The 24714-nt window shown below is 33.8% G+C and overlaps 1 protein-coding gene and 1 pseudogene across 1 annotated transcript; one reads left to right on the plus strand and one right to left on the minus strand.

Moving 5' to 3' along the window:
* Positions 1 to 3397: 3397 nt before the first annotated feature.
* LOC149538361 (uncharacterized) lies at positions 3398 to 6935 on the plus strand. The gene is made up of 2 exons (XM_089802457.1): positions 3398 to 6347; positions 6454 to 6935. The coding sequence occupies exons 1-2, from the start codon at positions 3491 to 3493 to the stop codon at positions 6933 to 6935; spliced, it is 3339 nt and encodes a 1112-aa protein (XP_089658583.1). The 5' UTR covers positions 3398 to 3490.
* Positions 6936 to 7056: 121 nt separating this feature from the next.
* LOC149538362 (uncharacterized) overlaps positions 7057 to 24714 on the minus strand; it is a 48861-nt pseudogene continuing 31203 nt past the window's right edge.

Below are 24714 nucleotides of genomic sequence, written 5' to 3' on the forward strand. Positions count from 1 at the left end.
TCTTATCTTCTCCATTAGATCCAACAACCTCAAAGGCTTCAACAACTTCCTCATAACCATATTACATACCCACATTCCTTGATAAACAAACAATATTTCTCATTATCTAAATGACCATATCATTCTTCATCAACTCCATTAAATTTGATGTCTGATCTAACCTTTCTGAAATTTTAGTCTCCAACAGATCACTGAGATCTATAATTGCCCTAAGGTCCAATCTTCTTAGAGGAATCTTCCAAGATATTTTAAAAACCTCTACAACAAATCCTACCTGAGATCCTTGTGATAAACTCGACTTGCTTTCACCTTGTACAAACAACAAAGAATGGTTTCACAAGTCGAGGAACATAGATCTACGAACCAAATCACACGAAATATCTACAACCAGACTCCAACAATCACCAACCAAATCAAATCTTTACTTTGATAATACCTTCATACCTTATCATACTTATCTCACACTTATCATACCTTCATAAGTTTCAACTCGTTGAAATCCTAGTTCAATTGATTGTGTATCTATTAGTATGTTGTCTCATTATATAATCATATACAATGGACATACCTAGATACTTGCCCTATTTATTGGATAGAATGGAAATGTTATGCATAGAATTCAGTTGATTTGGACTTTCTATCTAGTTATAGCTCAAACAAAATGGTTGTTTTTTAGGTATAATTCTTCAATCTAGCATTCTTATATGTATAATACATTTCATCTCTATCAAAATTTATTAAATAAGTGGACAATATTTATGATAAATTAAATACTTTTTTTGTATAATGTTTCAGATACACTTTGTTTTTTTAATAAAAATTAAATAATAAAAATAGGAAATTTGAGAGTTATCAAGACTTTAAATTAAAAATTGATAAAATATTATACATTTTAAAAATCAAAATCTTGACATCTCTCAACTTCCCTATATATTTTATAAAATATATAAGCTAGTTCAATTTCATTCTCATATAATGATAATGTATTTTACATGAAAGAAATTAGCTTTATCATGTAGGTCAGTTGGTCAAATGCTAATTGAAATGCATTGGATGAGAACTTAATAAGCAATATTTTCTAAGAATGTTAGATGCACACATGCATGCACATGGTCTACATACACTAAAATATTTTTTTTTTAAATATATACAATGAAAGCTTTTTAATAATTTTGAAGTTCTCATCCATTTAATGAACAAAAAAAATACCTTTTTAAATCAATACCCATCCTATATATTTGAAAATTCCTTATTTGATCTAATATTTTATGCAAACCAAAAAAATGACTTGATTTCCTTCTAAAAATTAACTAAAACACATCTATATTAGACATCACCAATGAAGATCTAACTTGTTAATGATATCTATTCATTGAAATTTGTCTATCAAATACTAAGACTTATCAGAATGTTGGTTGTGTTTATGAAATATTATCTATGTAAGAACGTGTGTGTGTGTGTGTGTGTGTGTGTGTGTGTGTGTGTGTGTGTGTGTGTGTGTGTGTATTTTGATTGTAATTAACAACAAAGGTTAATTAAAAAATGCACAACAATTCAAACTGTAGCAACATTATAATCTCATAATTACAGTCCATTGATCTGTTGAATTAGCTTTTAAATTTATCTATGATCTATTTCATTCATTTTTATTAAATATAATTTTAAATTTAACGAAGACTTTGATATAGAAAATATTAGAAGTCATAAAAATGTTTTAAAATTAACTTCTAAAATGATAATCTATATACATACATACATATATACATACATATAACTAGCTCATTTTATATTTTACAACAATCTAAAATATTTTGATTGTAATTCACAAAAGAGATTAATTAAAAAATGTACAACAATTCAAACTGTAGCAACATTATAACCTCATAATTACAATACATTGACTCATTAGATTAGCTTTTAAATTTATCTATGATCCATTATATTTATTTTTATTAAATATAATTTTAAACTTAACAAAGATTTTGATATAGAAAACCTTAAAAGTCATAATAACGGTTTAAAATTAACTTCCAAAATGACAATCCCTATCTGTCCTGCAAGGTATTGTTAGCAACGGATCTTGGACTATTGAACAAACAAGCAATATAAGCAGTAAAACACGTTAAATATAGAGAATAGTGGTAATAATTTGTCCTACACAGAGAGGATTGGAGCGGTCGGTGTACAAGGGAGGAAGTTCAAACTTCAAACATTTTAGAATTTATTTGCAAAAGGAGGACTATAATAATTTGACATTAACGTAGACTGTATATATCTTTATATATTTATACACGTGATGCTCTACACGTAGGGTTAGGGGTACCTTCATATTCTTAAACACTTGTGATAGTGGAAGCCTTAAATCTAATCACCAGCCGAGCTGACTATAGAGCTTATCATCTCCTTGTACGTGGTACTTTTGAAACAATCATTGAATTCACTATAAATCTATCAAACTTGGTTGATGGTACGGGACAGTCTTCGAACGGAGATAACGACGTCATACCCAGCCAGTCGAAATAATTGGCTGGGTAGCTGTTGCCCGTATGCCCTCCAACTTGCTTGATGTTTTAAGTGTAGATTGTGTGATTGATGCAAAAATAGACACACAATCTACCTAGAAAACAACAAACAATTTTAATGGATAGTGGAAAACTACTAGCTTCAATTGCCCTTAAACCGTTAAATAAAAAATTAGAGTCCTTGTTTTAATTGCTTATCAATTCAACAATATTTCATATATATATAACAAACCTTTTGAATTGCAATACCTTCAAAGATTTTATGTTCCAATATTGTTGGCAACGTCTATACAGCCATGAAAATGCACTTCCTTACGAAGGAGAGGACTTAGATTTTTTTTTAAAAAATTTGAAAAAGCAATGTAAAGGAAGTGCATTTTCATGGCTGTATAGCCACGAGCAATATTGTTTACATGCCATTCGAAGCTTTATTTAGAGATCATGATTTATAATCAGTATTAAATTATGCATTGTATTGTGAACGTGAAAGTAATCAAGACCCCAATCCTAAAGATCCCATTGTGATATAGCAAATGTTGAATGCAAGATGACATTTTCTACCATCTTTAATCCATTGCTTAAGGTGGCACGTGTAACTTTCCTCAACTCTTGACTTTCTTGTACTTGTTTGTATTGATGGACGTGTTGTATGACATGGACTGGTTTTTGGTCTCTACGCCATTTTTAAAGCGGTACGGGACAGTCTGCAGAAAAACGGCCGGAGATAACGGCGTCATACCCAGCCAGTCGAAATAATTGGCTGGTAGCCGTTGCCACTACGTCTTCGCATCTTTCGGATATATCAAATCCATCTAACATCAAAAGCCAAATCCATGTCTGCAAGTGAGCACCACGAAATTGCATTATCGCTGACGTGAGAAAGAAAAGTAACATATCTACAATACTTTAAATGCGAAAGTGGTACACCAGGATTTCTACACAGCGAACTCTTTTCTTATTTTAATTTGATGTTACGAAATATAAGAGAGTCAGTAATCATGCTCCGCCCAGTTCTCGCCTTCTTTCCACTTATTCTCAGCTGCCTACTTATGATTCCCCATTGCGCTTCCCTCTCGCCAGACGGCCAAATCTTGCTGAAAATCAGAAAAGAAGATTGGAGGGACCCCAATAATTCTTTGAGCAACTGGGACGACTCTCACCAAAATCCATGCGCTTGGAACGGAATTTCTTGTGATAAATTCAACACTGTTACGGCTGTTGATCTCACTGGTCACTCCATTTCTGGCAACTTGACTTCTGCTATTTGCGCCCTACCCAATCTCACTGGCTTGACTCTCCATCACAATGCTTTCACCGGCCCCTTCCCACTTGGCCTCTTGCACTGCTATCATCTGCGCAAGCTCGATTTGTCGATTAACAAGTTCGCTGGAATGCTGCCCGCTCATATATCCCAATTGAGTGAGTTGAGAGTCTTGAACTTAGCAAATAACGCTTTCAGTGACACCATTCCTATATCTTTCGGAATGTTGCCGAAGCTAGAAGCTCTATTCTTGCATGACAATAGTTTGAGGGGAACATTCCCTTCGTTTGTTGGGAACTTGGAGTCCCTAACGAACTTCACAATTGGGAGTAATCCTCTGAGACCTGATGTTATACCGAGGGAGCTTGGCAAGTTAAAGCAGCTGCAAGAGTTAGGGCTAGAAAACTGCAACCTTGTAGGCGTAATTCCACCATTCTTGGGCAATTTAACGAAGCTAGAAGCTCTCTTCTTGCACGGCAATAGTTTGAGGGGAACATTCCCTTCTTTTGTTGGGAACTTGGAGTCCCTAACGAACTTCACGTTTGGGAGTAATCCTCTGAGACCTGACGTTATACGGAGGGAGCTTGGCAAGTTAAAGCAGCTGCAAGAGTTAGGGCTAGAAAACTGCAGCCTTGTAGGCGGAATTCCACCATTCTTGGGCAATTTAACGCAGCTGAGGTCGTTGGACATTTCGTACAATAATCTCTCGGGCAGCATCCCAACATTCCTGGGCAATCTAACCCAGCTGGAGGAGTTGGATTTCTCGTCCAATCATCTCCGAGGCGAGATTCCGGGTAACATTGACCAACTGAGGAGCTTATCCAGTTTGAATTTTTGTGACAATCAGCTTAACGGCACAATTCCTCAAGCAATTACCAATCTCACAAATCTGATTCTTCTTCAACTGTGCTCCAATCGGCTTACTGGGACGATACCTGCTCAGCTCGGAGAGCTACGTTACTTGAATAACTTGATGCTCTACGACAACAAATTCAATGGCTGGTTACCACAGAATTTGGGTACGTACTCAAATCTAATTGTAGCTGATCTGTCCAGAAGCGGACTGGAAGGCCCTGTGCCAACAAATCTGTGCATGGGAGGAGTGCTGTATGGATTCGAAATCAGTTCCAACAATTTCAACGGTTCTCTGCCTTCTACTTTTAAAGACTGTAAGTCTCTGCGCTTTCTCTACATTGACAACAACCAGCTGAGCGGTGAGATTCCTCCGGGGCTATGGGGTGCGGTTAATCTCCAGGGATTGTTGTTAAAAAACAATAAGTTCCGAGGCGAGATTTCACCTGCAATTGGCCAAGCGAAGGAGCTGAGTCGATTGAAGATAAGCAACAATCTGTTCGAGGGAAGAATTCCTGCGCAAGTCGGACAGCTCAAAAGCCTTCTGGTATTTGAGGCTGGCAACAATCGCTTGTCAGGCCCCATTCCCCGCGAGCTCGGGAGCTTGGATTTGGTAAATATTCTTACGCTTGACCATAACTTTCTGTCAGATGAGATTCCAAAGGAAATAATGTATCTTAAGAATCTCAGTGAGCTCAATTTGGGTCACAATAGACTTACTGAGGAAATCCCTGCATTGTTTCTGAGTGACATGACTAGTCTTGATTTGTCAAACAATTTTCTTTCTGGAGGGGTTCCTCCCGAATTGGGAGTATCGAATATTTACGTTTTCAATGTTTCCAACAATCACTTGTCTGGACGCATTCCCGATGGCTTAGACAATCTGGCTTACAAGGACAGCTTTGTGGGCAACCCGGGGCTATGCGGAGGTCGGAATTTGATGCTTCCTTCGTGTTCCTCTGATCAGCGCAATCTCCCGCCTCGCAGTTTGGCTACTCTTCTATCGATCTGTTTAGTTGTAGTCCTCATTGCCGTGTGTTCCGTTTGTCTGTATCGTTCCTTGTATTACAAGAAGCCAAAAAGCACGCCATTGTGGAAAGTAACTCCATTCCACTCGAGATCAGTGAACGAGAGATACATCTTTCCGAATTTGAAGGAGACTAACGTGATTGGATCCGGAAGTGCTGGAAAAGTTTATAAGGTCCATCTGCAGAACGGAGAAGCAGTGGCCGTTAAGAAGGTCCGTAACATCAGGAGATCAGTTGGAAGTTTGAAGAGAAGAAGTGACGAAAAGGAAAGTAAAATGGGGGAAGTGGAGGTGAATACCTTGGGGTACATCCGGCACAAGAACATCTTGAAGCTTCTCTGTTGCATTACGAGTGAAGAAGCAGATTTCAAGCTGTTGGTATTTGAGTTCATGCCAAATGGCAGCTTGTTCGACTGTCTGCACCGGCAAGGCGCAGGACAAGGAATGGCAGGGGAATGGCGGATAAGATATCAAATTGCTCTTGGCGCAGCTAGGGGACTGGGTTATATGCATCATGATTGCCGTCCACCAATATTGCACGGTGATGTGAAATCTAGCAACATCTTGCTGGACGCGGATTTCGATGCCAAAATTGCAGATTTTGGCGTCTCGAGAGTGCTTGACAGCTTGGGGAAAGCTCATTCGGTGTCTGGCTATGTGGGCTCGCACGGATATAAAGCCCCAGGTACGAAACCCTATCTCCTCAAATTCCAATATATATATTTTTCTTTTGGCTTGCACAAATTATCTCATATTTTATTCGCGCGTATGAAAATGTACGTGATGTTTAGAATATGCGGAGAGGCTAGAAGTGAACGAGAAGAGCGATGTATATAGCTTCGGAGTAGTGTTATTAGAGCTAGTCACGGGTATGAAAGCTACGGGTGAGCTGGAATATGGAGAGTACGGAGACATCGTGGATTGGGTCGGTAACACAATACACATGGGCGGGGACAAAATGAAAGTGCTGGATGAACGAACGGTTGAAGATAATTGCAGAGAACAAATGTTACGAGTATTACATATGGGTTTGGTTTGTACCAACAGAGTGCCAAATAAGAGGCCTTCTATGAGAGAGGTGTTGGAGAGATTAGAGGCATGCGGCGGGCACAGGCGCTGCAATGAGACAGTGCTCGGACTGGAAAGAATATCAAGTAGCCACTCCGAGTCTGAGAACGAAATTGTTGCAACGTCTATACAGCCACGAAAATGCACTTCCTTACGAAGGAGAGGACTTAGTCAATTTTTCAAAAAGTTCAAAAAAGCAATGTAAAGCAAGTGCATTTTCGTGGCTGTATAGCCACGGGCGAAATTGTTTGCTTTCCAGATCAAGGCCAGCCTTAAACATAGCACACTAAGATTTGACCGCTTAGGTGGACGTGGGCCCAGTCCTCTCACCAGCTGTGGACTTCCCCGTTGCCGCTAGTTGCCGATTTTGTGAACTTTCCCGTTGCCGTTAGTTGCTCCATTACCATTTCTAACACGGCAACTGACGGCAACGAGAAAGTCCACAAAATAAATAAAAGTGAATAGCTGGTGAGAGGACCGGGCCCACGTCCACCTATCTGTCAAAGCTTAGTGTGCTATGTTTAAGGCTGGCCTCTTTAAAATAGACGGCTTATATGAAATCCGTTCACTGTTTGTATGAAATAAACTATAAAAAAAATCTGCATATTTCTGTAACCATTGCAAATATTCTAAAATATATTTTGCGATTAATGTTGACTATATCAAAACACCCCTGGTTTCTTCATATCATTGGTATCCGTACATGGCCTCTTCTCATGAGATGCCTGATTGCAGGCTTGATGTCCTTAATATTATCATAAAGCACCTTTATGTGGCACATTTTTCTTCAACTGAAGGCTTTCTTTTAAAACCCTCACACAGAAATGCTCTCAAATGCCCTACTTTAAATTCTCTTCTAATAATGTTGGAAACCACAATTAAACAAATTAAAAAATTTGGGAAACGATTTTTCATCACAAACATGGAATGGGCTAAAATATACGACTCTTAATCAAATTAACTTTTATAAATATTAATCAAAAGTTAATCATCAAATAAGATGATAACAGAGAGAAAAAAATGAATAACAGACACACACAACACTCAATCCAGTTTGGTAACCCAGAAGGGTTTATATTTTGGGTCCTCCGAGAAAGATATTGTTCCCTTAAACAAAAATGGACTGGTCAGCAACTATCCAAATGATCTTCCCCTATTGGAGTTTTATTAAGGCCCATTTTAACTAGTTTTCAAATAAAATAAAGTTCATTCTCTTTAGAAACTATCTCTAAATATGATTATACAAGAGGGCACCTCCAAAATAAAAAAACTCTGCAAAAAAAGATTGCATGCCTTTTCAATTTGGTTTGTGCCCTTACAATTTTATGAGCATCATGGATATCATTGTGTGATGAAGAAAAGAAAATTTAATCAATGAATGTCATAATCTCTATGAGAGTGAGTGGAAACACAATCCAAGAAATGAATAGAGAGGAGCAATAGCATCATCATTAAAGGAGCTAGTCATAAAAGAGGATTAAAGGCCTTTTTATCAAGGACATAATTATCATATGGGAGATAGAAAAATAACACTTTAATAGAAAGAATGAAGGTCATGAAGAACATCAAAATCAAACACACTATCATGGAGCAGTAGATAGTCAAAGATACCGTCATAAAGATGGAAGTTTAATCTCATTAAAGAGTAGTTATGAAAAGACAAAGGACAGTCACCTTGGAAGACTCTATCCATTATTTTTATATTGTTCTTTGCTGCTTTAACTATTATGTCTTTTTAATTAGTTCCAAGTTTATTTCATCAATTGTTGTAGCACTGCACACAGTTCTTTTCTTAGTGGGTCAATGCAATTTCATACAAGAGGGAGTTGTGATTGCCTTCAAAATAGAGCCATCTCTTTTGTTCAACAAATCTTTTTGTTCTGCTTTCACAAGCATCACTTTTTGTGAGATATCATCCCTCTGAGGCTTTGTGTAAAATAGTACACAGTACTACTATTGATGATTCTATATTTGGCATTAATACATTTCTTTGAAGCATTATGTCAAGCAGCTCGCGTGCATTGTTTGTACTTCCACTTTTTACATGCAATTGCTGGTTGCATTCACTTAAAGCTTTAAAATTATTTTCAACACATTATTTTGTGAGTTCTCACTAGCAACCAGGACACTCCAATGAACCACAGTACTTGTTGCATGCATAGATATAGTAGCTCTAGAACAAGTATACTCCAAGGACTATAGAGATTGACATTATCCATGGCCAGAGTGGAACAATGGGAACATGTACATTGCACATGAATTTGAGGATATGTGCTGCTCAACCATCAACAAATATTGATTATCTTGAAAATGTCATATATCAAACAATTAATGTGCTTTTTTTTCTCGTCCAAAGTGACATAAACTACAACTACGTCATCTAACAAAACTATTCATACATATCGTGGGTAATGCTTATATGTGATTTGGAGGCTCCCATATTGGATGTATCTGGGAGAATAACACTAAAGATTGTTGAGTCTACACTTGTTAGATGAATATGCTTGAAACTTTCTAAATGTTGCTTAATAAATTTATTTTGTGCATTTCATCCAATTATGAAACATAATGAGACAAGTTATACAGAGTCCATACTTCATGAAGACTTAATTTATTGTTATTTTCATCACAATCATGTTTATTAATCTTATCTAGACTTCATTTTGATATATGTTCCTCAAAAAAGCACATCTTTGACCTGAAGTTGATTGCACTCCATTTGATCAAGTTTTTTTCGTTCATTTTTTGTTACTTGTCTACCATTATAAATATGGAAGGATTAGCACTATATCTTTATATTAGAATTAAAATGGAACATGGAAATTCTAGGTCATCCAAAATGTGAGATTTGTAGGAAATTATAGGTAAACATATATTTTAATGATTTCTATTAGCATTCCAAAATAGGCATGCTTTGGCCTTCCATCAACTTTTACCCTACCAATAGTCTGCTTCATGGAGTGATGTTGGCATGCATCAAAACTATTCCATGCTCATTGAAGGATAAGATTCGATAAAAATCATCTTGAAAATAAAAGGATTTCATATTTAGTTGTATGCTTGAATTGTCCAATTTGAATAGAATTTTAACTTGGTAATTTATTTGTTCAGAATTTTTTCCTGATAAATGAAATGTAATATTGGAAGATTTCATATATAATTCTATATTTTTCCAAATTCTCTTAGTGGAAAACTTGGGGTATTCATTTTTATTTAGCACTATTACTATTCTTAAAAAGATGTAAAATAAACCAGAGCCAAGTGGGTAGAAAACAAAATTCAGTGGTGTAACTACCAATGTCTTCTTGAAAACATTTTAGAAAAACACAAATTAGATATGAATACTGATGTTTCATGAGATAGCATCCATTTGGTCCTCTATAGTCACCTAATGATGTCCTTGGTCCAAGAGAGTGTATCACAAGATACCCTCATAGTTATGTGATATTTAAGTGCCTTGTATCAGTAACTATGTTGATCTACACCTTCATGTTTTGAGTAGCAAAGAAATAGCATTTGAATGATTGATATAGTAGCCATATTTTACAACAACACTCAATGGACAAATCATGTTTTTCATTTCTTCAAGATCCTATGAGTACAAAAGAGCATCTAGATTAGTGAAAGCTTTAGTTAGAAAGGTAATCTCAATGTTGTCAATTCTATAATAAATACAATATAGTTGTGGTGTCCAAAATTTGTAGAGATAATGGCACTATGAGATGAGAAAATAATATTCCTTTGACTGTCATAAATATAAGTGATCCCAAGGTGTGCGAAAAGTAGTCTATAATGACCAATCAACACTACTATCATGACGATATGTAAGTTTTTTTGGAAAGTCATTTTAAGGGATTGTGGAAATGTTGTGGAGAGTAAATAGAAAAAGGACAAGCACAACTTGGATAGAGACATTCATGTTGTGAGGGGCTTGCATGTGATGAAAAAATGAAGTCAAAGGTTATAAAGATCTTCTTGAGACAATGATCCAATTTGTTGCCACAATTAAAGGATGAATGTAGTAGTTCTTAAAATGGTGCAATCAAGCTAAAGGAACAAAGCCACTACTAGAAGGAAGTTGGACAATAATGCAAAATTGGTTGTCTCAAAATGGCCTTGAATGTTCTCAAGGTTTGGTGGATTATAGATAAGGTTGAGGATAAAATAATACTCCAAGAAGAAGATAGTGATAGTACATGAAGCTTCTCGTGATATGCAATGATAATGAATTAAGAAGTGCTTTGCAAGATCAATGGTCATCCTGTAACACCCTGCCAAGGGATCCAAAAGAAATAACTTAAAGTTTTACTAAGTTTGCCAAACCATTTTTTTTTTAAAACAAGATAGATAAATCATTCACATCAATCACATAGTAGCGGAAGCAATGACATATAATCAACTATAAACATACATAACAAGTTACATTTCTTAAGGATCTCATGACATTGAATTACATTTAAATCTAATCTAATTCTAAGTCAAACAACTACCACATCCACATGAAAGAATAATAAAAGATCCAATGTCCATAATATACATTTGTTCCAAATGCCTCTTGGAAAATTAATTTAGAATGCACAATCATTTCATGTACATATCACAGGGTATGAAAGACTAAAAGAATATACATATAATGATACACCATCATTCTCAAATCCATGATACAAAGTACAATAAAGTAAATGAAACCATCCACCATACATGATACATCCATCCATCATAAAAGATATAAACATCCAACATGAAATACAATTATCCACCATAAAACACAACTAACTAAGTGTGTGGTTCCTCCCAACCATCAATAGCATCATTAGACCATCGTGGGCCCTCGCCATCCCCCATGCGTAACATCCCAGCCATTGAATAGATCATCGATACTATAGTAATTAGGGACATCACTCCTAAATGTACTACAACATAAGCATAAGGAAATATAACATGCTAATCATCAATAGAAGGAAATGCATCAGTAAATAACATCATCTGAACATGATAAACAAGCATACCAAGAAGCTCTAGCCATGGTGACTATGGATGGATCTCAATGGTAGGAGTGAAAAAGCACTACCACTCGACCGCATGGAACCTAAATGGCCCATTCCCACCGCACTGAGGAGATAGTCTCAAGTCCCAAACAAGATATCAAATCACATATCACAAATACTCTCTAAGTCTAGGAAAATCTTAAAAGTATACTAACTCAAAGGTTCCAACATAGATCGACATCTAGACCTAGAGGCACACAAAGACATGTAGGAAACCTAATATGTAAGCAAGAAAGTGTCATTGCATAAATCACGTAGAAGTTACCCTGGCAGTTAGCTTAGGACTCTAGGTTCCCTAGTGATCACCATGTGGCCACTAGTATCCTCTTGTACTAACAAGGCATAGTATGGAATGGAAGGTCGTAACCAAGCATTCTTCCAACTCCCATCCTAGTCTGTACTAGCAATTGAGGCATGGGAGAGAACATACAATTATCTTATTAGGTTCATTTAAGTTAGTATTTACTGTAATGTTGTCACTTATTAAAATCAACTTATAATGAGTTACCTTGGAAGCCACTTAGGGCCCCAGCCCCCATTACAAGCCACTTCCCAACACTACATATAGATTACCTACCCTAAGCTCATGAATCACAAATCACAAAATCACCTCAACCCTACACAAGCGATTGGGAAGCATCAAAAGATAAGCCACAATAATTGCATCAGTTCTTCATGAGCAACTAAAAAGTATCAAATGATAATCATAATAATCACAATAGTTCTCTATCAACAACTGAAGGCATCAATGATAAATCAAAATATCCAATGGTTCTCAATGAGCAACCAGAAAGTATCCCAATAATAATACTAATCGAAGACTCCAAAATGGTTAAGTCAAACATGTCACAACATGACATCATCAAGAATAAATCAAATAGAATTGATCGATGACTCAAAAAATGGTTAAGTCAAGTATCTCATAACATAAAACTCGCCATTCCAAAATGCACTAAAAATAGTAATCAGCAATATAAACACACTCAACATAGAGCATATCAACACATACATGGTTGAGCAAAATAATCAAGATTGAGATTAACATCAGCATAACATCACAAACATATACCCCTAAGCCTCTGAAAACAACCTAAACTAGTCAACATCTGATCAACCCCAAAACCCCAAATCACAGATAGCATAAAGAAAACAAGATACAAATACATGTTTTGGTTTGCTTTTACAATCACATGGTTAAGCCAAATATGAGGTTTCAATTTTCGTTTAAGAGTTGTTATCAAGTAAGATAGATCCTCTGTTATCTTGTAATTAACTCAAGTTTTTTTAAAGTAAAATAAAGATTTACCCTATAATTTGAAAATTAATTTTCTAAATTTACTAAGGTAAATATTACATTTGTTTTAAGTTTGCTAAAGTAAGATTCTCATTGATTCATTTTACTTAAGACTTAAATTAAATATTAACATAATTTAAATCAATTAATTAAATAAATAATAATAATTTATTAAAACATAATTTAAATCATTATAATAACACATTAATATTAATAATTTAAAAACTAGTTATCACATATTAAATAGTATTTTCATAATTATTAAATAACATATATAATACTTTATATATATATATATATATATATATATATATATATATATATCTATATAATAAAACTATTATTAAAATTAATTAAAAAAAAGCGATTTTAATTATTGCTGCAAGCTCTTTTATTAAAGAGTCGTGTGGCCCTGCCCTCTATCGTAGGGCCTGCGACGACAGTCATAGTACCTACGACAGCAGGTACGGTTGCCACCGGCCTAGGAAAGCGGGGATGGGGTAGGGTAAAGCCCCCCATCCCTATATATATATATATATATTTTTTTTTTTTTTCTTTTTTTTAAAATTAAAAAAAAAACATTTTTAGAATTAAACATTTCCTCGTTTGCAAATATCAATTCATCTTATTAATAATTTTGAAATAATGAAATTTGGTTTAAAATCAAATTTATTTTAAATGAGAAAATATATATATATAGATCAAAACTCAAAAATAAATCTGATAGAGGAATACAAGGTACCCATTCTTATTTTTATTTTCTTTTATTTATTTATTTTCTCTAAGAAGATTTTCCATTTAAAATTCAAACCTTTCCTCATAAATTTTTCCCAATCTATAATCTATTGGAAAGAAAATTATGTTGAACAAATAGAACATTCCATATACAAAATAATTTCCCAATATCTAGAATCCACAACATGATATATTCTTCACAAGAATTATCCAAACAATCATCTAACAAACATGAAGACGACAGGAAAGAAAAGAGCATATTTAAAACTATGTGAAATTGACAAGCGTCTACCTGGACACTGATGCTAATTTGCTATGCCCCAGAAAACTGTAGAGAACAATTCCCCCTTTAGAACTTTCTCCTTTCTGAAAATTTCTCCCTTCTCCAAAATTCACAGTCCTTGAAAGTGAACCCCAGATTATGATAAAGAGTTCTCTCCCTAAAATCGGGGCACTAGTTGTGTGTTCACCCCAGAGAACTCTTTGCTTACAACCTCTTAACTTTTTATTATCTTTTATTTGTCTTTCTTTTATCTTTACCATGCACATACATTGATTAATTAAATTACTTTATTTATTTTTTACTTGGCCTCTTTTTAAATTAATTTAGTCTCATGCACGTATCATGCAATCATGAAACTTTTAATAAATTAGTTTCTTTTCCCACTTCTAAATTTATTTTTGAACATTAATTTTGACAACTATTTATTAACTTAAATAATAATTATATTTAGCATTTATTTAAAAATGAACTTTAAATATATTATTATTAAATTAAATAAATGTTATCACATTCCAAATTTTAAACTTATAAATTTATCCTCAAATTTAATTCTTTTCCCAATTGATTAAATAAAATTAAATATTAAAATATCATAATAATTTTTCATTAAATTAAATCATTAATTTTATCTTTTAATTAGACTTAATTAATAGAAAATCCACCAAAGACTTATAAAATAAAATGGGAAAACCCATCATAGAAAAACACATACAAAATCAAACTAAATGGTTATAATCACAAATTAATGTCATTTGATGCATTTAAAGGGTACTCAACTTAGATACTTGTCCTAATTTTCAATTAGGAAATATGGCTTAAAAGTTTAGGATTTGGACTTCAGAATTTATCTCCCCTCTCTTACCATGGAGATAATGTGATAGGGTACGCTCATCCTCGCAATTCAGGGAAGTCAATACCTGATACTTGCAACCTGCATAAAATTCATGCATGTACATATACAATATATACTAAGCTAAACAGGAAATGGTAAGAAGTGGTGCATCATGTTGATCTCGACTAGTAGGTGACAACGACTCCCTTCCTTAACCAGATTAGAAACATCATACATAAAGAAAACAAACACACACACCATACACATGCAGCATGGGGTAAGTATCCACAAGAAAACACATTATAATAAACCATCTAACTAATCATCATCAATAACTGAAATCACTAAATAATCATCATGCATTCATAAAATATAGAGCACCAAGTATTCTCATCATATAATCAATTGAATGTGAAACAATATCTAATAACCTCAAAACAATGCTACTAATAATCAAGCATAAAACTGGACTAAAAGAGTTTGACAATGATAACAGAAATGCAACTTAGGGGTAGGTACTACACATCCATAGATTAGCATGATTCAAAGACAATCCCCTAGACCCGTCTTAAATAATGACAATGATTTCAAAACAACAACATGAATGAAAGTGTTAATTAATAACTAGAGAGTAGCTTTATTGCATTCATATATACAATGTGAATGATAAGTTGCATTGCATTCAATCTATTCTAATAAGGCAATGCCAATCTGTCATAGTAGAAAACATCAATCAAAGGAAAAAGAATAGAGAAATGTAAAACTAATTGAATAATAGAGTGATAGGAAAGTAAAGTAATAATAGGCACTGAAAAAAAATCTATTACTTATATAAATTCTATAATCTCAATCAAAATACCCTATATAAGTTGAACAAAAGAAATAGACTTACTAGTGACATAGTTTTAGTGTTGGGATCTTAAATCAAATATTGAAATCCATAACATAGGTCCATAAAAGAATGGATTTGTAGATGTACCAGCTTTAAAATTTGATTGAAATGCTGAAAGAAATATAAAATGATCTCTGAAAAAAAATCTTGAATCCTACAAAGAAATTAGAAATTCTTTACAAGCACAACTTGGTTATCCTGAGACAGAGTTAAATTTGACTTGTTACCTTTTACAAATTCTTTGAGGCTGTGAAACATAGAAAGGCTATACTTAAAACTATTTTTGAACCTTTCTAGCATATTTATGACTTGATATGCATTATTACATGAGAACACTCAAAAATCTGAATTTGGTAATCCTCTATTAAATCAAACCTATAAGGTTCCTACAAGATCACTATCATTGCTCACAATTAACATACCTTATGACAAATCTTTCTTGTACATTATGACAAGATCAGCTCACTTTGTGACATTTCATGCAATCAATTTTTATTTTTGCATTTGTAAGGACTACTTCCATAGCGTTCATTATATCCCATAATTTTTTGTTCATGAATTGCAAAATCATAGTTGCAAAGGACTAAATAGTCATTTTACAAAATAGCTATTACATTTGATAGAAAATAGCAAAAGAATAGAAATAAATTGTCAATGTTGACAAAAAACTATAACCTAACATATCCTTATTGGTTGATGGCATTTATCCCCTACATCTCCTGACAAAAATATGAGACTATATGTTTTTTCTAATGGTTGTTTTATGATATGTAAAATGGACCCTTGATTTCCTAAGAAAGTATGAATAAAATTATATTACTATCCAAAACTACATAAAATGCATTAATAGATCATTCATTATCAAGGGGCTTTTGGGCTCTTAGTTGGGATTTGACACATAATTCATCATCATGTCATGAGGCATGTTTTCATTGCTTTTCAAGTCTTTGATACCTAATATATAAGCTTCATCCCATTAGGGTCTGATTAATGATGTGGCTCTAACTCTAAGAAATGTAGGTGTAATTTTATTAATTTTGTAAAGATCTTACCATCTTATGCTATCACTTATCTTTTCCAATGAAGTCTTGTCTATTTCAATTAGACATCTCTTTTAGCAATCTTGTTTGTATATACTTTTAGTTATGTGCTATGGGGTGCTCTATGCATTTCAATTCCACAACAAAATTATTATAATATATGGATATTGTAAGTATGCAACTATGTTATGTAAATCAGTATTTGGATATGTTTTTTAATATTATATCTATTTTTTATAAACATATTATGACTTTAGGAAATCTCAATGAACTATCAATTTTATTATAAAAATAATATAACCATGGTGTCCACAAATTGTACAGACCGTGTCACCATATAATGAGAAAAAAATAGAAATTTGTACTTCTACTGTAGTCTTCTCTTTAACAAAAAACAACACAATGCTCTCTTATTTTCAAATTCCCTTCACATAGAAAAGGAAGATGAGCAATATTTTCTTTGGTATCAAATTAAAACAAAGAACACAAAGAACATAAAACTATTTGAATGAATTATTCACCAACAAATTACAATATAAAAACTGTAGAAGACTTGGTAGTCTTCTTACAAAATATATAATGGGCAAGAGAAAAGAACTCAATATTTTAGAGTACATATAATAATGGAGTATGCACCAAATAGTAGTGATATGCAATCAAATGCAAAACCATGGTAGTCTGTAAAAAAATACTTTCCATAGTCACAAATATCTTTCATTATTTTATGGATAAAATATTGTGTTCTAATAATAGATTCATGGATAGTTTCAAAAATGTTGAACGATGCCAAAATTATGTCCATTGTAGTAAATTTGATCCGTTTATCATTCATTTCCCTTATCAAGATCATCAAACCAATTTCAATGCTTTCAATCTTTTGGCATTGGTGGAAAATTAGGTGTTCTATTAGAGATACTTGGCCTTCTCCTCATGTTCATGCACTCAATCAAATCTCTTTTCTGACGAATAGTGTGACCAAATCCATCTTGAATAGGATGAAATGGATCTGCACTTGGATGGTCTAATCCAAGTTGAGATGAGACATGTTTACTGTCGATCTTATTTGAAAAGTCCTTTAAATGCTTATTAATAAAAGTAAGCATTGCCAAATCAGCTATATGAGTTGAAATTCCCTGTAACTTGTCCAATTATTTAGTTATCTATAGCCTCATTTCTTTCAATATGTATTTATCTCTATTTTCAGTAGTCTAAAAAATAATAATCATATTTTAGAAATTATATAATCAAATTAACAAGAATTCATATAATAGAGATGTGATTGGGTAAAAGCACAAACCCGTGTCACCTTTTTCTAAAGGAAAAGGCTAACAAAAGTATAATTGTTAACCTTCAATGACATAAAATTGGTATTATTATTTTGAATTTGGAAATGAAGTAAACTAATGAAATGTGTAGAAATGGATAAGTTTTAAGATTATAATTTTTAATAATTATTTGGAATAAGAATTTATATATTTTCCTAATTTTTATAGATAATTTTTTTGGTGCCGAAAAACATTGAAAATTAAGGGTCTAGTTCCCACCACAAAACTATATGCAAATAAACTTATTTCCTTTTGATCTTAAACTATGCTAAAGATAACATAAATATCTGGAATAATCAAAAATAAAAATCAGCTTTAGAACTATATTTTCTCTTTTATAAGGATTGAAATTTTGACTCACCTGAAATCGATAGTTTTCATCTCTCACCACATTTTTCTAAACAAATTTATTCTAACTAGGAGAAAAATTATGCATTCTAGAAAAGCACTCCCTCCTCTAGAATGTCATATAATTTTAAAGATTTTTTGATATGATTTAATATTTTCTTCTTTCTCAAAACTGACATCTTTTCAAGTGTTAAAATATCTGGTTGTGGACTTTTTAAATTTCAATATACTATATCTAATTAAAACACTATAAAATCTACATGAGAATATTCTTGACTCTAAGCTCTATAAAATGGTGTTTATATGTTATTGAAAAAAATCCTAAAAAATAGTAAGAGTTATTGAAATGCCACTTTTCTGACATAATTTTTTTTCTTTAGTAATTGGATACAAACTAGTATAAAACATGCATTTAATAGACATTTCCAATTGGAAAAGTGTGACAACATATATAACTTAGCTAGAATGAATTTATCTAGATCATATGTTTTAAACAAATTGAATTTTAGATAGAAATACTCAAATTTAGTGATTCTGATAAGTCAGCTTGAAAGGTGATACAAATTTGTACTTTTACCTGATTAAGAATTTATGTGTGTATGCATAGAAAAATCCTCCAAGAGTTGGAAATTTCCATTATCAATAATGCCATCAAATGTATTAGTTACCTACATTGACATTGCAACATATTTAGAAAAAATAAGACATAATTTGAAAATAATGGTACATCACAAAAATAAAAAGTTAATGTTTGTTAAATACCAAATAGTTAGAGAGATTATTGGGGGATCCTTCTTCTAAAGAACCAACTACATTGTAAATATTATCAAGGTCTACATCTAAGTTGCTAGATATATTTTGTCTTTGTTTCTCCCTCAACAAGTTCACCTTCATCACATGCTTGCACATGTATCCTTGTATTGAAAAATTACAAGACCACATAGATAGATGTCATGTCCCCTTTTCAAATAATTAAAAATAATAAACTTTGCTAAGGAAGGCAGGCTCCAAAAAGGTGAAGTTTTGGCAAAAGGGGCTAATCTTTGGAAAATGATGGACTAATAAATAAAAATTATTATTAAATTATATTTTATTAACCCCTCTTGGATTTGAGTTAGGGTTATGCCCTCTTTTAAGGGGTTTGGAGACATTTTGGGTTCATTCCAGAACTTGATTTTTGCTCATTTCTTTGTTGTTCTTCAGAGGCTACCAAACCTGTGGAGAAGGAGACCCAAGAACGGGATTTTATAGGTTTTCAAGAAGTCTAAGGATAGGATTTTGAAGCCATTCCATGTGCATGCTCATATAGAGTTTTCCTAAGTGCTGAACAGTGCAGATTTGTGAGTTTTCGGGTGTGTTTTTTGTATGAGTTTGGTGTTTTCAGTTGAGTATTTCATATCAGTTTGGGTTTCTACTGTATTTAAGACTTTAATATGTTAAAATAGAGCTGAATATATGTATTGGGACGTGATTAAACTTCTGAGATAGATTATTAGTGTTTTTGTGGTGTTTTCAAGCATTTTTGTGTTAATTTCGGGAGCCCAATGAGCATAGTTTTTGTCCTACATTTGTGAACTATTGTGTAAAGGGTATACAGATCTAGAAATTTCATTTCATAGGCCATTATGCTGCTGAAATTTCTGTAAAAAAGTTCATTTTCAGATTTATTAATAATTTGTGAAGTTGTGAAGTTTTTGGCACTATTTCGAACATACCCGATTTGGGTTTTATTGAGAAATTGGTGGATCTTTGTAATATTGGTTGTTTGATTTTAAAGATCTAATTTAAGGCTCGAAATATCATACAAAATTAGTAAAAGGACATTTTAGTGGTATCAGAGAAAAGATCTTGCTAGCCTGAGGGTTTGTAGAAGTTTGCATGTCAGTTTTGACAACTACCCAGATCTTGCATGTCATAATTTATGGTTGCATGTTGCTTCTAATCAATTGCATGTCAAAATTTATGGTTGCATGCAACTAAGTGAAAAAGAAAAAAGATATTTGCAGCGAGAAAAGAATAAAGAAATTTTGATCAAACCTCCAGTTGAAAGTAAAAGTACAAAATCCAAGGAAGGGAAAAGTATGGCTGATCTAGATGAGATGGCAAAGAAATTCTTCCAAGACATCCAAAATACTCAGAAGCAAATAGTGGATAGTTTGGCAGAAACTAGAGAGGCATTGCGAATATTGACAGAAAAACTACAAGGAGTTGGATCTATTAATGAGAAAGGGAGCACTTTAGAGAAGCCAAGAAATCTAAAATCCACACCATCTAAATCAACCAAAATTATTTTCTTGTCTATAGATGAGCCACCAGTACCAAATCTAGCCATTAATCCTATGCAAGAGGTTACAGGTAACTTGATTGCATTAAGAGCTACTTATAATGGCTTAGATGATGACTTTCATAGTTCGGTTCCTTTTAGAGAATATGTGGATATGATGAACACTTTGATGCCCAAGAAAGAGAACAAGAGGGAGCATGGCATAAGTGGAAGAGAGCTCAAAAATAAAATAAGCAAGTTTACAGCACCTACTTTTGATGGAACAAATAAAATTTCAGCTAGAGCATGGCTACAAAAATTACAAACTTTCTTTGCACTTAACCCCATAAAGGAGAGTGATGCTGTTCAATTTGCAAGTCTACACTTGGAAGATGCAGCCTATGATTTGTGGTATCATGGAATGAATACTCAAGGTCATGATCAGGTAACTACATTTGATGATTTCAGTCAAAGAGTGATAGATAGATTTGACCTCAAGGATGATGAAGAGTACTTTAAAGAATTGTCAAAGTTGAAGCAAACCAAATCAATTAATGAGTATATAGAAGAGTTTCAAAAAGTGGCTATTATGGTACTTGATATGAGTGAAAAGAGGATTGTTTATCTTTTTCTTGATGGTTTAGAAGATTCTATTAAGGGTTTGGTTAAGGCTTTCTCACCCTCAACGTTACAGGAAGCTATCAAAAGAAGCTTGCAACTTGAAACTTGCATGGCTATGAAATCAGTCACTAATCAAAAACCCCCAAATCTTTGGCAACACAAGGGAAATTTTCAGAAAAAGACTTTCCCAACACTACCACCAAAAGATGTGATAAATGTGGCAAAAAAGAAGGTAGATGAAGAGACTAAGAGTGAATTACGAAGGAAATTTTTTTGTTTTACTTGTAGAGAACCATGGGTTCTAGGACATAGATGTTTGGGGAAAGGTCAAGTGCACTATATTGAAGTTGCTTCAGAATCTGATTCAGATGAGCTGGAGGAATTTCATGATACTAAGGAGGAGGTAGAAGAAGAGAAAGAAAAAGAAATCAGCAAGGATGGCACTTTAGCAGCATTATCAGGAGTCCTAAGATACCATCCCTTTCGAATTTGAGGGGTACTAGCAGGGAAAACGTTGACAGTTCTTCTTGATAGTGGGGCAACTCACAATTTTATTGATGAGGGATTTGTCATTAAAAGAGGGCTTAAAGAATTTTTTTTTTAGGGATTCAATGTTAATGTAGCTGATGGATTCACTATGCCTTGCACATGGGTGGTGAAACAACTCAAGATGACCTTAGGAGATTATGAGTTATGGGACGACTTCTATGTGGTTGGTATTGGGGAGACAGATCTTGTATTAGGTGTTCAATGGTTGCACTCTATTGGAGGCTATTACATGAACCATCAAACTATGGAGTTTAAATTTCATTCCAATGGGAAAGAAGTCATATTGAGAGGTTTATCGAATGGAGCACCTAAGGCGGTCTCTGCAAAGAGGATGGAGAGGACTTTTCAAAGAGGACAAGTAGCATGGGCAATAGGAGTCATAATCCATCCAACAAGCTCTCCAAAGAATCAAGGTAATTTCCATTTTGAAATTCAAAATATTCTTGATAAGCATAGTATAGTTTTCAATGACTTGACTCCAAGATTACCACCAAATAGAGGTTTTGAGCATGCTATAGAGTTAGAACAGGGTGCCAAACCAGTTATAACAACCCCATACTGCCATCCAAGAGGTTATAAGGAAGAAATTGAAAAAACTATTAAAGAACTCCTGGACATGGGATTCATAAGGCCTAGCTCTAGTCCATTTGCATCATCTGTGGTACTTGTTAAGAAAAAGGATGGTACAATGAGAATGTGTATAGGCTATAGGGCTCTAAACAAGAAGACCATAAAAAATAGGTATCCCATACCACGCATAGATGAACTCATTGATGAGTTACATGGTGTTGTATACTTCTCAAAAATTGACTTAAGATCAGAGTACCATCAAATCCGAATGAGGAGTGAAGATGTGGAAAAGACTACTTTCAGATGTCACTATGGGCACTTTGAATTTTTTGTTATGCTAGTTGGCCTCACTAATGCACCTGCAACATTCCAATCTTGTATGAATAAGGCATTCAGCCAGCATCTTCGAAATTTTTTTTTGGTATTTTTTGATGATATCTTGATTTACAGTAAAACATGGGAAGAGCATCTAAAGCACATAGACACTATTTTGGGAATCTTGGAGCAGAAATCCTTCTATGCTAAGCTATCTAAATGTGAGTTTGTTTTGACAACGATCCTATATTTGGGACATATGATAAATTCTAAAGGAGTATAAGTTGATCAACAAAAAATCCAGGCAATTTTGGATTGGCCTCCACCCACTAATCTTACACAGTTGAGAGGTTTTTTTGGGTTGTGTAGCTACTATAGGAGATTTTCCAAGGGATTTTCTCAGCTTGCTGCCCCCTTAACTGATTTGACAAAGAAAGGAGCTTTTGTTTGGACATAAGAGGCACAAAAAACATTTGATAAGCTTAAGTAGGTAATGAGTTCATGCCCTGTGCTTGCAATTCCAGATTTCTCTTTACCTTTTGTTGTTGAATGTGATGCTTCTAGAGAAGGTATAGGGGCTGTCCTAACTCAAAGGGGACATCCAATAGAATTTGAGAGTAGAAAATTAAATCAATCAGAGAAAGGTTACTCCATCTATGAGAAGGAAATGTTGGCAATCATGCATGCACTTCATAAGTTTAGACAATATTTGGTATGTGGGAGTATCATTGTAAGGACAAACCATAATAGCCTTAGGTTCTTCTTGAACCAAAGGGATTTGAATGATCATCAACAAAAATAAGTAAGAAAATTGCAAGCTTATGATTTTGATATTGAATAAATGAAAGGAAAGAATAATGTGGTTGCTGATGCTCTCTCAAGAAAGCCCACTTTGTGTTCCTTATCATCTATCTCTGCTGATTGGAAAGTCTCCATAATTTTAGAATATGCTAAAGATTCCTTTGCCACCAAGATTTTGGATAAGTTAGTGGATGATAACAGGTACAAGGTTGTTGATGAATTGATTTATTACAAGAACAGGATATTCTTAGTGCAAGGATCAAAAACTAAGGAGAGGATATTGAGGGCCTTTCATGACACATCTTTGGCTGGTCATCAGGGATACTTCAAGATATACAGGCAAATTCGAGAGTGGTTTTCATGGAAGGGTATGAAGGAGGATGTCCTTAAACACATTAAGGAATGTATGGTATGCCAACAAAGCAAGAGTGAGCAAAATTTTCCTGCAGGGTTGTTGCATCCACTTCCTATTCCTGAACAAAAATGGGAAAGTATTTCCATGGACTTCATCACTGGATTGCCCAAGGTTCAAGGTAAGGATTGCATATATGTGGTGGTAGATAGACTAACTAAGTATGCACATTTCTTTCCTATCACATCTGATTTCAAGGCATCACAAGTGGCCGAGTTATTCTTCAAGGAAATTTTTAGATTACATGGCTTGCCCAAAAACATTGTTAGTGACCGGGATAGTAGATTCCTTAGCTCTTTTTGGAAGGAGCTCTTTCATTTGGCAGGAACTGAACTCACTCCTAGTACTAGCTATCACCCTCAAATAGATGAACAAACAGAGATAGTTAATAAATGGATAGAGGGATATTTGAGGAACTATGTTTCAAATCAACAACATACTTGGGTGAAATGGTTACACCTAGGGAGTATTGTTACAATACATCTCATCACATGTCTATTGGTATGCCTCCTTTTCATCCTCTTTATGGTTATTATGCCCTTTCCTTTGTTGATCTAATACTTTTTGATAGCAGAGTACCTGCAGCAAGTGATTTCGTCAAGCAAAGCCAAGACATAATAAGGTCCCTCAAGGATAATCTACAACATGTACAGAAC

Source organism: Cupressus sempervirens, chromosome 9 (assembly GCF_028749045.1).
Source record: "Cupressus sempervirens isolate cs-2001-9-10 chromosome 9, ASM2874904v1, whole genome shotgun sequence".
In the NCBI taxonomy this organism is placed as follows: Eukaryota; Viridiplantae; Streptophyta; class Pinopsida; order Cupressales; family Cupressaceae; genus Cupressus; species Cupressus sempervirens.

Bases quoted from the DNA above. Each gene is read 5' to 3' on its own strand.
- LOC149538361 (XM_089802457.1), top strand. From the start codon at position 3,491: ATGTTACGAAATATAAGAGAGTCAGTAATCATGCTCCGCCCAGTTCTC. The intron at 6,348-6,453 runs GTACGAAACCCT...CGTGATGTTTAG, and splicing joins GCACGGATATAAAGCCCCAG to AATATGCGGAGAGGCTAGAA.